The following is a 14,022-nucleotide window of genomic DNA, read 5'->3' as shown; positions in this document are numbered from 1 at the left end:
TCATATTCTCATCTTTCCTGATTGGGCGAGAGCTTCTTAAGTGTTAGACTTAAAAATAAAGAGTACTTTAGCGTCTGCACTGCTAAGTTATGTCGGAGCTGGATTTGCTAAAGATCAGCAGCCTTGCCTGCAACATTGACTACCAAATAACATAGTCTCCTGAGACTTTTCTGGAATTGTTTTTAAGAGGTTATAAATATTGACATTCCTTTTGGTTCCTTAAAGCTAGGACCAATGCCAAGCTAACTAATTTAGCAAGTAGAGATTGGAAACAATAGTCAAGCTGTAGTTCCAGGGTACATATTTTAGGAATTAGCCTGCATGGTGGATTTCCTGAGTATTGATGAAAAGATTTGATGTTGATAAAAGTGATTTTTCTATTGCTCTTGCACCTTCATGTTGAGGTATAGTGTTTTAAAGAGAGGGTTTCAGGAGAGAGGTATATGACTAGAGCTGGGTCTTAAGAGAGACCAAGAAAAAGAGATTTAGGAAGTCAGTCTGCAAGGTGTAAGTATCTCCTATAAGGAAGTACTTTCTCATCCATTTTACTTTTCTTTTCACTTAACTAAGAAAGCTTCTTGGTCTGTTTATTATGCAAGGATCTCTGTTATTTATATATAGTAACAAGGATTGGACACTAAGAAATTGTGCCTTTTTTTGTGTGGTTTTATTTATATTGTAGCTGTGGATTCAAACTCTCAAACTTTGCAACCCATAACATTGGAATTGAGAAAACGGAAAATATCAAAAGGAAGTGAAGTCCCCTTAAAACGTCCTCGGCTTGACAAAAATTCACGTGAGTCTTCAGTTTGTGTATGTGTGGCTAGAACTTGACGTGGGTTAGGTTAGCCTCCCTTCTGTCCCTATAGGCTCTAAGGCTTGTCCTTAATTGCAGGAGCTAGTGTGTGTGGGATATGGTTGGATTAGAACAAGTTTTGCTAGAAAAAATAAATCTCAGAGCACAAACTCCATTACTGTTGGGTTCAGCTGTGCCATCTACATACCCATAAACTACATTTGATTTGGAAATTTAATGGCTTAGGAAGGGATGGATTTCATATGATGAGTGAAACTGTAAAAATACTATTTATTGATTTTTTTAAAAGTAATGCTGTTGGCTCCAAAAAGGATTTGTGATGGCTCTAAGCTTTCTAAATCTTACTGACTTTCAAAGTTAGTACATAGACTTTTATATTGGGAAGCCCCAACATAGAACTTAGTTTTTAAAATTGGGACATGATCTTGGCACATATTTTCAGACCATGAATCCTTTAATAAAGAAAATTCTGTCCTGGAAGAGAGACTGTGCCTTCACTTAAAACTGTAAACTAGGAAAGGCTATTTCCTTTTATTACTGGTCTAATATTCCATAAGTCTCTGTAAAGACTGTACAGAGGACAGCCAGTCCAGAAATCTGTAATAGTAGAGTTATTTCTTCTGGTCTCTTGACTACAACTCTCTTAATGGTTTATAGCCCAGGAAAAGTCAAAAAACTACTCAGAAAACACTGATAAAGACCCGAGGAGACGGTCCTCCAGGCTGTCCACTAATGGGCCCCACGAGATCCTAGATCCTGACTTGGTTGTATCAGATTTGGTTGATACAGTTAGTACTGGTCCTTTGCAGCACACATCATCCAGTACCAAGGAATCTGAAGAAGGTGAGTCAAAGTCTGTTCTGGAATTGTCTTGCCAAACTGATGCCTGTCTAGTGGCAAGCAATCTAAATTGTTGTCTACGGCCTTCCACAAGTTTTAGATAGTTTTGAAATCAAGTTATTGAATGGGGTGCAGTGTTTCTTATATTGTTCTTCACTGATGGTTCAGTAGACAAGCTTGAGATTGGTTTTGCTTCTGTATATCTGAATGTGGGGTTGAGGTATGATACTTGAAGAGCCCTGCCCCTGTCTCTGTCTTTCTGGTGTTAATTCACTCCAGTGCCTTTGCTTTTTTTGTTAATGCTTTTGGCAAATCCTCCCTTCATTTTAGCCTCTTATTAGCCTCTTTCTTAAGATGCTCACAGCCCTGGCTGTATGTGCTGGAACCTGTGGATATATTCTTGTATTGTGTAAGATGAATGGCTTTCTCTAAAAAGTCCCTGGTTTTCTTAGTCTGCTGAGGTAGTTTTGGTTCCTAGATTACATACATGTATATGTTTCCCAAGTTTTCTTTTTTCCTTCTAGGTCAATTGAAATCTCCCTTGGAAGCTGGCCAGGTCTCATCTGCACTAACTTGCCACCCCTTTGGGCATGGAGTGGGAGCTGCAGGCACAGAGTTGAACTGCAAGTCAATGGGAGAAAACGCTATGAAAACAGAACCGGCTACTCCTCTTGCTGAGTTACAAGAGATTTCTACTGTGGCAGGTTCATATTTAGAGTTAACATAATTCTCTTCTTCTTTTTTTTTTTTTTTTATATTTTTTTTACAATTTTTTTTGCCTTTTTGTGTGTGTGTGTGTATGTGTGTGTTGAGAGCCCACTGGCCCATGTGGGAATCGAACCGGCAGCCTTCAGAGTTAGGAGCATGGAGCTCTAACCGCCTGAGCCACCGGGCCAGCCCAATTCTCTTCTAATATATACTTTTGCTTCTGCTTTGACTCTGAGCTACAATTAATGGACTTTTCTAATGATGTTTTTCCACCTTTTATTAATAATATTCGCTTATCACTTTAATACCCTTTTCATTTCTCATATTCCTAATTTGTGTTTTCTTTCTTTTCTTTATTAGTATTGCTAGGAATTTATCAATTTTGTTTAATACTTTCAAAAAAAACAACCTATATGATTTTCTCTATTTGTCTTTAAAATGTCGTTGATTTCTATTTCTTCCCTTAAATTTTTCTAGAAACTGAGGTAATTGATTTTAGATCTTTCTTCTTTCTCAGTATGAACATTTGAAGTTATAAATGTCCCACCAAGCCCTGGGATCTTGTATTTTCATTTTCATTCATTTCAATTATCTTGTGACTTCTTTGTTGATCATAGGCTACTTAGGAAGTAACTCATTTCTAAGTATTGGGGTTTTTATAGATACATTATTGTTACTGATGCTAATGTAATTCCATTGTGCTCAGAGAATGTACTGTGTAGGATTTCAGTCTTAAACTTTGTTGAGACTTATTTTATGATTTGTCTTGCTGAATTTTCTATTATATATGCACTTGAAAAAAAATCTGCCATTGTTGTATATCTGTTCTATATCTGTCAAGCTGTTTGATGGTGTTTTTCTTATATATATCTCCATTGATTTTGTTTTTTTGTTTAGTTCTATCAGGTACCAAAAGAGGAGTGTTAAAACTCTCTTAACTATGGTTGTGGATTTGTCTATTTCTCTTTTTAAATCTGCCAGTTTTGCTTCATGTATTTTGAAGTTCTCTTATTAGGTGCATATACGTTTATTATTATGTCCTCCTGATGAATTGTCCCCTTTGTAATATGATGTATCACTGTCTTTGGTAATAGTATTTGACTTGAAGTTTACTTTATCTGATATTTAGTATAGATACTCCAACTTTCTTTTACTGATTGTATGCATGGTATATCTATTTCTATCATTTCTGTCAATATAAGTGTGCCTTTAAATTCAAAGTGTATCTTTTATAGATAGCAGATAGTTAGGTTTAGCTTTTAACTACAATGTTTAGTCATATTAAGCGTAATTATTGATATGGCTGCTTTTAGGTCTCTACTGTTTGCTTTTTGTTTTCTGCTTATCCTCTCTATGTTTTGTTCTTTTTCTCCTTTCCTATTTTTTAGGTTAATTGAATATTTTTTAAGAATTCCATTTTAATTCATCTATTAGGTTTTATCTGTACTTACTAGCATTTGTTTTAGAGGTTATCCTAGGAATTGTGATATACAGAGGGTGCTAAAAATATATGTCCACATTTTAAGAAAGGAAGAAAACTGTATTAAAGTTGTAATGCTCAATATATACCGATATAGAAGATAAATACAAGCCATGTTTGACACTGCAATTATAAGAGGTACTCAAGTGGTTATCATCAGCGTAATTTTAATACAATTTTTTCCTTTCTTAAAATGTGTATACATTTTTTTGGAACGTTCTGTATGTCCTTAAGTTTTCGCAATTTAATTAATGTTGAATCACTTTATGTAAAATGTTGCATAGTTCCATTAACTCTCCCTCTTTATGCTCTAGTTATTACATGAATTATATCAGCATATGCTATAAAATCCACAATACAGTATTATAATTTTTGCTGTAAACAATTACATATTTTAGAGAAGATAAAAGAGGTAGTCTTATTTATATACATATTTACTATTTTTAGTGTTCTTCATTTCTTCCTGAAGATTTCTTTCCAGCCTGAAAAATTTCCTGTAGTTTTTCTTGTAATACAGGTTTCCTGGTGATAAATTCTCTTGGCTTTTGTTTACCTGAACATGACTTTATTTAACTTTCATTCTTGAAGGATATTTTCACTGGATAGAGGATTGTGGGTTTAGTTTTTTTCTTTAAGTACTCTAAAGATGTTATTCATGGTTCTCTGCCCTCTATTATTTCTGAAGGGAAGTTAGTGATCATTTATATCATTGTTTCCCTGTTTGAAATGTGTTGTTTTCTTTTTGGCTACTTTCAAAAGCTTTTCTCTTTATTTTTGATTTTTAGCAGTTTGACTGTGATGTGTTTAAATTGTTTTATTTTTGTATTTAACCTGCTTAAGTTTCACTGAGCTTGAATATGAAAATTGATTTCTTTCATCAAATTTCAGCCATTATATCTTTGAATATTCTTTACTATTCCATTTTCTCTGTCTTTTAATTTTGAGATTTACATTAGACTTATGTTAGGCCTTTTGAGATTGTTCCACAGGTCACTGGGACTCTTTACTTTTTTGGTTTTTTTCACTCTTTACCCCTTCTTTTTCAGATTGAAAAATTTCTTTCGATCTGCTCTCAAATTCTTTCTTCTCTCAACTCCAATCTGCTGTTAAGCTTGTCTACTGAATTTTTTATTTTGATAAAAATATAGAAAAAAAATAGAAAAGATCACCCCACCAAAAAATTCTAGAATTCCCTTTTTTCTATATTCTCTGCTGAGATTTTCAGTCTGTTTATTCATCATGAGCATTTTCAGATTGAATAATTTATTTTGTTTTCAGCAACTCAATTCCAATCTGCTTTTAAGCCCATCCACTGAATTTTTATTTTGATACCTTTTTAGTTCTAGAATTCCCTTTTTTTTCTAAATCTTCTGCTGAGATTTTCAATTGATATTTTCATTATGAGCATAGTTTTTGTTTTTTTTAATTTTTGTTTTTTTAAAGATTTTTTTATTGGGGAAGGGGAACAGGACTTTATTGGGGAACAGTGTGTACTTCCAGGACTTTTTTCCAAGTCAAGTTGTTGTCCTTTCGATCTTAGTTGTGGAGGGTGCCATTCAGCTTCAAGTTGTTGTCCTTTCAGTCTTAGTTGTGGAGGGCGCAGCTCAGCTCCAGGTCCAGTTGCCGTTGCTAGTTGCAGGGGGTGCAGCCCACCATCCCTTGCGGGACTCGAGGAATGGAACTGGCAACCTTATGGTTGAGAGCCCACTGGCCCATGTGGGAATCGAACCGGCAGCCTTCGGAGTTAGGAGCATGGAGCTCCAACCGCCTGAGCCACCTGGCCGGCCCTATGAGCATAGTTTTAATAGCTGCTTTAAAGTTCTTGTCTACCAGGTTCAATGTCTAGATTATTTAATCTTCATTGTTTGACTTTTGACCACAGGTCACATTCTTCCCTTTTCTTCATGTCTAATGTTTTCGGATTGTATCTTGGGTATTGTGACTAATATGTTGTAGAGTTTGGATTATGTTAGGTTCCTTAAAAAAGGACTGTTTTCTTTGTTATAAAGGGCAATTAGTTTGGCCAAACTCAAACTCCAAATTCTTTTCCTCTGCAATGGGCAGCAGTTGAAACCTCTGTTCAGTTATTTTTGCCTTAGTTGGGCTGCTTGAAACTGTGTACATGCAGAGATCAGCCAGAGACTTAGGCAGAGTTTTTATGCAGAAATTGGGGCCACCCTTTTGTGGCTGTCTTCTTTCTAGGATTTTGTCCCTCACTTTCCAGTAGTTGCACTGAACTTTATCTTCTGTTTCTTCAATCAGTAAGACTAAAAGTTTCTATCTGAGTTTTAGCTACCCAATGCTACTGACTGGAAACTGATTTTAGGTGAAAAACCTTTAAAAATGGGAAACTCATCTTGTGCCCTTTTCTATTCCAAGTATTTGACTCCTGTTTCGGCCTGCGTTTTGTTGTTCTTCACTGCCTTTAGATATTTGGTTTTTTTTTACATGTTTTTTGTAGAGTTTATAATAGGGTTGCATACAAAAGTGTTATTTCAATATGAGTGATTCCACCATATTGAAAAAGAAAACCCTATCTTATGTTAACAGACAGCTTTAGGAAGTTTTGCATGTTCGTGAGCACATAAGGGTTTTTTTTCCTCTCAAGTAATGATTGCTTGTTTCATTAATATCTATCTGGATGTAATTGGTAATGCATACTCTTAGTTTTGCTGATGGTGGTGGTAACTGATCAGAGTCCAGGACGGTGCTGACCGTGATTGCCTTTTAAAGTGAAGAACGTCTAAGCCCCTTGTATTGTGTGTATGTATATTCATGTTTTACTTTCCTTTAAAAAAAGCAGTATGAAATAATACATATTGATCATAAAAAAGCCAAACAATGTGGAAGCATTAGGAGTAAAAGTGAAAAGCCTCCTCTGTCTTGCTCCTTTCCACTGGGGTAGACCTCTGTTACTAGTTTGTGATTTTTTTTTTTTTTTTTTACTTTCAGACCCTTTTCTATATACAATTCCATAGGTAGGGAAGAAATTAAGGTTTTATTATTTCTAAATATAATTGGGTTCTTTTAGTCTTATTTGGGTTAATTCTAGGCTTGTTGTTCTCTATTTAATTTTACAGTTTTTTTTATTAGTTTCAGGTGCACAAGACAAAGTAATACTTAGACTTTTATCATTTATATCCCTCACACTGTGTGACCCCCCTCCCCCCATCCACTATCCTTCTGACATCGCACAGAGCCATTACACTTCCACTGTCTCCACTCCCAATGCTGTACTCCGCTTCTTGTAAGTATATACATACATGTACATATATACAGATACATAATTATAGTTGGCATTCATTATTGTTCAGCTTCAGGTGTACATTGCAGTGATCAGGCATCTACATCATCCCTGAGGTGGTCTCCCAAATGGGACACGTGTCCATCGGATACCCTACAAAATCTTTACAACATTATTGATTATGTTCCCCAAATTAATTTTCAAAACCCCGTGGCAATCTTGTGGTTACCAACTGTTTTCTAATCCCCTCACCTTCCCATTTATCCCCACCTCCCGCCCATCTAGCAACCCTCAGTTTTTCCTCTTTGTCTCCAAAACTGTTTCTGATTAGTTCATTCACTTATTCTTTTCTTTAGATTCCACATATAAGTGAGATCATATGTTATTTGTCTTTCTCTGTCTGACTTATTTCACTTAACATAATTCTCTAGGTCCATCCATGTTGTTGCAAATAGTAAGATTTCTTTCTTTTTTATGGCTGCATAATACTCCATTGTATAAATGTACCACAGCTTCTTAATCCAGTCGTCTACCGATGGGCATTTCGGTTGTTTCCATGTCTTGGCTATTGTGTATAGTGTTGCAATAAACATAGGAGTGCATAAAGATTTTTGAATTGGAGTTTTGGATTTCTCCGGATAGATACCTAGGAGTGGAATTGCTGGATCATAAGGTAGTTCCATTTTCAGATATTTGAGATACCTCTGTAGTGTTTTCCATAGTGGCTGCACCAATCTGCAATCCCACCAACAGTGCACAAGCGTTCCCTTTTCTCCACATCCGCCCGAGCACTTGTTATTTGTTGATTTATTGATGATAGCCATTTTGACTGGGGTGAGGTGGTATCTCATTGTGGTTTTTATTTGCATTTCTCTGATGGTTAGTGAGGTTGAGCATTTCTTCACATGTCTTTGCCATCTGTATGTCCTGTTTAGAAAAATGTCTCTTCATCTCCTCTGCCCATTTTTTAATTGGGTTGTTTATTTTTTTTGGATTTGAGTTGAGTGAGTTTTTTTATAAATTTGTGATATTAACCCCTTATTAGATATATCATTGGCAAATATCTTTTCCCATTCAGTAGGATCCCTTTTTGTTTTATTGATGGTTTCCTTTGCTGTGAAAAAACTTTGTAATTTGATGTAATCCCACATGTTTATTTTTTCTCTTACTTCCCTCGCGCAAGGGGATATATCAGTAAAAATCTTACTTCGGGTAATGTCTGTGAAGTTTCTTCCTATATTTTCTTCTAGGTATTTTATGGTTTCAGATCTTACATTTGAGTTTAAGCCATTTTGAATTTATTTTTGTATATGGTGTAAGGAGGTTTTCCAGCTTCATTTTTTTGCATGTGTCTGTCTAGGTTTCCCAGCACCATTTATTGAATAGATTGTCTTTACCCCACCGTACATTCTTGCTTCCATTGTCGTAGATTAAATGGCCATATAGGCATGGATTTATTTCTGGACTCTGTGTTCTGTTCCATTGATCTATAAGTCTGTTTTTATGCCAGTACCATGCTGTGTTGATTACTGTAGCCTTGTAGTATAATTTGATGTCAGGTATTTTTTACAGTATTTTTTGAGATCTGTCCTTGGCAGTTCACTGTCTTACTCTTTTTAGTGGTTGAATATTTGTCTCTCGTAAAAATGTTCCAACATACATTTAACCATTTCCTATTTGATGGACCTTTAGAGTATTTCTGAGCAGTATTTCAAATAATGATAGAGTGGTATTTCTTGAATATGTATTTTTAAATACTTGATGAATAGCCCCATAAGGATGTTTCAGTGAGTGTGAGTGCTGCATTCAAGGGGAACGCACATTTTAAATTGCACTGACAAATCACCTCCAAAAAACCACAAAAAGCCATCCCACTTTATAATTTGACCAAAAGTATGGTAGAGTACATTTTCCCTTACATCTTTACCATCTATGGCTATTACTCATCTCTTAAGTTTTCTCTAATTTGTGTTAAGATTGGAAACAAGATTTCATTTTTTGAGTTCTTTTTTTAATGAAGAAGTGTTTTTCATGTGTTTATTGAATATTTTTATCTGTTTTTCTGTGAATTGTCTTTTCTTACTCTTTGCCCACTTCTTGTTGGGTTGTTTTGATTATTGATTTGTCACATTTTCTTTGTATATTATTGATACTGATCCTTTATCTTTTATATACGTTGTATTATATTTTCTCTTGGTCTATCACTTATCTTTTACTTTTATTATTGTATTTCACAATAGTGAAATTAAAAAATTTAAATTACTGTCTTTTTTCCTATTTAAAAACTGTTGTTACGATCATAATATGCATGCAATCGATATTCATATGTATGTATTTTCCCATATTATAAACCCCATATTTAAAAAATCATTTTAATTATAGTATAAGCCACTCTTTAAATATTTTGATGAGGTTGTTTGTCTCCTATCCATAACTCATGTCCCATGGTTCTTGATTAACATCCATCTTTAAAAAGTTTTGTGAAGTTTAAGTTATCACGAATTGAGAAGGGTCGAGTAGGGGAGCGGGGAATAGTGTCGGTAAATTCTGGCATTTTCTAAATATCCATGAAAGTTTAAGGCCTTGTAGGATAGCTTCCTTCTGGACTCAGCTATATTCTGGACTAAGGCCAACTTAACTGTGGGAAAACATGGCCTTATGGGAGAGTTTATCCATAAACAATGTGTGGAATCAAATCTCATGAGATGTTATTCATTACATAGTTCTGGACCTGGGACATTTTCTTGGTATATATGGATGGTCTGTAAATTTCTTCCTTCCCAGGATGTAGAGTGGTTTGTGGGTACCTATAACCCCAGAGGACAAATGAAGCAGCTTGTGGAGATTTTTGTGGGTTGCTTCTTGTTCTCTGGGGAAGAATATGCTGGCAAGTCCTTTCACAGAACAACTCAGGGAAATACTAAAGGTGAAATGAAATTGTCTTCCGGCAACAAGGGCATCACACGTGAGAAGAGGTGCCGCACATGTGGATGTGGAGGTCGTGGCTGCACATCTCTTTTTTTTTTTTGCTCAGTTCAGTTACAGCATCCTATGAACTTCCTAAGTACCACGGCCTGTGCTAATAAGCATCACTGATACAAGATCAGTCAGATTTAGTGCTAACTAAAGGTATCTTAACTTGGGAGACTTGACATTGAAGCTGAATCTTGATGGATGAATAGCAGTGTTCCCCGAGTAACAGATGGGGCTGGTATTCTAGCAGAGGGAGCAAGATGACCAAAGGTATAGCGCATTTCCTCTTAGGCTGTTTCAGATGGAGAGAAGGTGGTTGAATATTTAGTGATTCTGTATTTTGACACACTACATACTTGTGACTTTATTTAATATTAGCTGTCACGGGGCTGGCCCAGTGGCTCAGGGGGTTCGAGCTCCATGCTCCTAACTCCGAAGGCTGCTGGTTCGATTCCCACATGGGCCAGTGGGCTCTCAATCACAAGGTTGCCAGTTCGACTCCCGCAAGGGATGGTGGGCTGTGCCCCCTGCAACTAAGATTGAAAGGACAACAACTTGACTTGGAAAAAAAGTCCTGGAAGTACACACTGTTCCTCAATAAAATCCTGTTCCCCTTCCCCAATAAAATTTAAAAAAAAAGAAAAAAAAGTAGCCACTTAAAAAAAAATTAGCTGTCATGAAATCTATATCCTCAGTTGTGTTATACAAATATAAATCTAATTTGTATATTTAACAGTGAATACAAGATTTGAGATTTTTTGCCTTTCTTGTGGAAAGGCAAATTCCAAATAGTAAGAGTAATTTAAATTATAAATAGAAAATTTTGCATTGTTAAAAGATTAATGGTATTTAAATAGTTTTGTTTTTAATGTGACTATAAGGCTTTTACACCATAATGTCTACAGAATTGCATACTTCTATTTGGATGATTTCAATTTTGAGGGGAGGGGTAGATTTTTTGTCTTGACAGATGCCATGTAGTTAACATAAATACTGTAGCAGAGCAGCACTTAGAAAATAGTGAACTGAAAGTTCTCAAGTATTCACTGCTGGCTCATTTGTGGTGCCATTAGGTTGGTCTTTTGACTCAGTGGGTCCAGAGTGTTGTAGCTCAGCCTCTAGGGCTTGTGGGTGCAAGTGGTCTCCCTTTTCTTGCCGAGCCTCCTTACACTGGCAGAGCTCCTCTCCCCCGAGCCTGCTTTTCTGTCATGTGAGAGGAATTATTAGAGTTGATGTACATCTCTTATGTACCACAACTTTGAAGGAGCGAAAGGAAACCTGGAGAGAGTTAGGAAAACACACAAAAATGAATAAATTATCTCCTTAATCTTAGGGAGGCATTTACTTATAAGAATGGGCTGTCCTGCATACTTCCAGTTGATAAATGTTGAATAGCATTATTGATTGATCATTGCCCAGCTTAAATATTTCTAGATCTGTCGTAATGTTGACAATTCTTTTATCCAAACAAAATTTCAAATAAGTCCTGTTTTTTAATGCAGTGATTCTTTTTCCAAGATTCCTATTGGATATGGGGATTTAAAAAAACTCAACATATATGGCCAAATAAAAAATGTTTTGAAAATTAATGTGAAAAGGTATTTTAGTACGTTTCCAAGGTATTAAAAGTTAAATCACATCAGTTGCTCATTAATTTCTTCATTGAAAAACGTAACATGGCAGGAATTTAGTAATCTCAGACTTTGTAGTTTTAGTATCCTCGTCATTTTTGAGTCTTATATAAGGTGATAACAATAGCAAGTTTTGTTTAATGTTGATTTTTAAATGAAATTTGATTTTTCACAATCAGAACACTAAGGAATACTAGTTCTTTATAAGTACTAGTTCTTCATGAATTTTCACTACTCTCAAAGGCATCTGAGATCCATATTTTAAAAAGTATTTTATAAAGAATCATGTTGCTGTTTGTTTTTCCTATAAATTTAAAAATCAATACATGCTAGGAAAAATTAAAACCAAGTTAAAGAAAAAAAAGTGAAAAGTCCTCCTTTTATTGCCTTCTCATTCTTGAAAGAACCATGGTACAATTTGGTGAGTGGCTTTCCATCCTTCCAGTCATGGATCTGTGCACATGCAAGCCTATATACACTCAAATAGCTTTAAAAAGACACAATAATAGAATCATATTCTTGTGTTATTCAATGGATTGGTATTTTCCCATGCCGGTTCATATCTCTTCACAATTGCATGTAATTTATTTCCTTGTATGGGTATTTCATAATTTATTTAACTATCACCTGCTGACAGACATTTATTTCTAATTTTTCACTATTAATTCTTCCTGTTTTATAGGCAAAGAGCCTAATACTTGGCCAAGAAAGAGTGACTTAGCCAGAGTTGTACACTTTTTTATAGCTGATGATGCAGGGTCTCTGACTCCCATCCACCAAATGAGTGCCTGATGACATCTGTTGAGATGCCGGCTGCTATAAAATCAAGCGAAGTGAACACAATCCTTGCCTTTAGGGAAGTTGTATCTATAACTCCCACTGCTCTTGTGGGCACTCGTGAAAGCATTGTGTACACTCTGGGTAAGAGGCTTATTAAGTCGGGTGGTCAGTCTGGAAGAGCAGTGTGGGACAGTGATGTCAGGACGCAGACACGCTGGTGCCTTTGGAATTCTCTAATTTGATCTGGAAACCGAATGGTGTTCCTGGTGTTCTTTTGGAACAGGGCTTAGTGGTGAGTACAGGACGATCCAGAAAGATTGCTGGGAGAGAGACAGGGGTTGTTGAGAACTCATTCACCAGGAATGTGTTTTGTAAGTAAGCAGGAAGGAGGGCGGTATCATCATCAGAAACATCCAGCAAGGCCCCTGGAGGCCAGGATGCTTCGGGGCTTAGTCATTGTTTAGTGGTTGTTGTCCTAAGCTGGTGCCTGTCATGGAATTTCTAACGTGGTTTGGAGTCACGATCTGAGAAATCAGTGTGAAGGAGGCACGTGGGCAGCAGGAGGAGACGCTAGGGAAGGCAACACGTCTAGTTCAGAGAAGAGAGGAAGGATTAGCTGTTCTAAACGCAGCTCTGGCATTTGGGGCAGCTCTGCCATCTTGTGGAATAAATGCTCAGTGATTTTTGTGAGGGCTGAGTGCAGACATTTGTAATCTAGGGGATGGCCTTGGCAGGGTTACTTTCTTCCTATTTGAATATTCTGTGGCCTCAAAATATTTTTCCTGTGTGTATTTTTAAGACGTTTTTATTTTGAAATAATTTCAGACTTATAAAAAGGTTGCAAAAATAGTACAAAGAATTTCTGTACAGGCATACCTCTGAGATTTTTGCGGGTTCAGTTATAGGCCACTGTAATAAAGCAAGTATACAATAAAGTGAATTGTAATCTTTTTGCTTGTGGAGGGTCTTGCCTTCAGTTTGTAAAAAAACGCAACATCTGTGAAGTGCAGTAAAATGAAGCACAATAAATGAGGTATGCATGTATGTCTTTAACCAGATTCCACACTTGTTAGCAATTTCCCTTGTTTGCTTTTTCTGTTTTTTAAAATATATTTCTTTCTGAATTGTTTACAAATAAGTTGGAGACCTTTACCCCTAAATACTTCAGTGCATATTTTCCTAAAAACAAGGCCGTTCTCTTACATTACCACAATATAATTATCAAAATCAGGACCTTATTAAAGGTTTGTCAGTTATTATAATAATATTCTTTATACCATTATTTTTCCTGGTCGGATCCAGTCTTAGATGACACATTGGATGTAATTATTTTGTTTCTTTAGTCTCCTTTCATCTGAAACAATTCTTCAGATTTTCTGTCTTTCATGACCTTGACATTTCTAAAGAATAAGATTTTCCTCAATTTGGGGTTTTCTGATGTATCTTCATGATTAGATTTAGGTTACTCACTTTTAGCAGAAATACCATATAAGTGGGATGTCGTTTTCAGGTGCATTGTTTCAGGAGGCACATACATATCTGTTTGTCC

The 14,022-nt window shown here is 35.9% G+C and overlaps 1 protein-coding gene across 2 annotated transcripts in view; it reads left to right on the top strand.

Annotated features, from left to right (window-relative positions):
• PHF20 (PHD finger protein 20) overlaps positions 1 to 14,022 on the top strand; it is a 117,670-nt gene that overhangs the window by 60,663 nt on the left and 42,985 nt on the right. Inside the window, exons 7-9 of one of the 2 annotated variants that reach the window (XM_081034644.1) lie at positions 683 to 796; positions 1,475 to 1,660; positions 2,182 to 2,361. In XM_081034644.1, the coding sequence (XP_080890770.1) occupies positions 683 to 796; positions 1,475 to 1,660; positions 2,182 to 2,361 (480 nt within the window). The remainder of the gene's footprint in view (positions 1 to 682; positions 797 to 1,474; positions 1,661 to 2,181; positions 2,362 to 14,022) is intronic. The other variant, XM_081034645.1, reaches the window with a different exon arrangement.

Source organism: Rhinolophus hipposideros (genome assembly GCF_964194185.1).
Source record: "Rhinolophus hipposideros genome assembly, chromosome: 22".
NCBI lineage: Eukaryota > Metazoa > Chordata > Mammalia > Chiroptera > Rhinolophidae > Rhinolophus > Rhinolophus hipposideros.
This window is presented reverse-complemented; position numbering and strand designations above follow the sequence as displayed.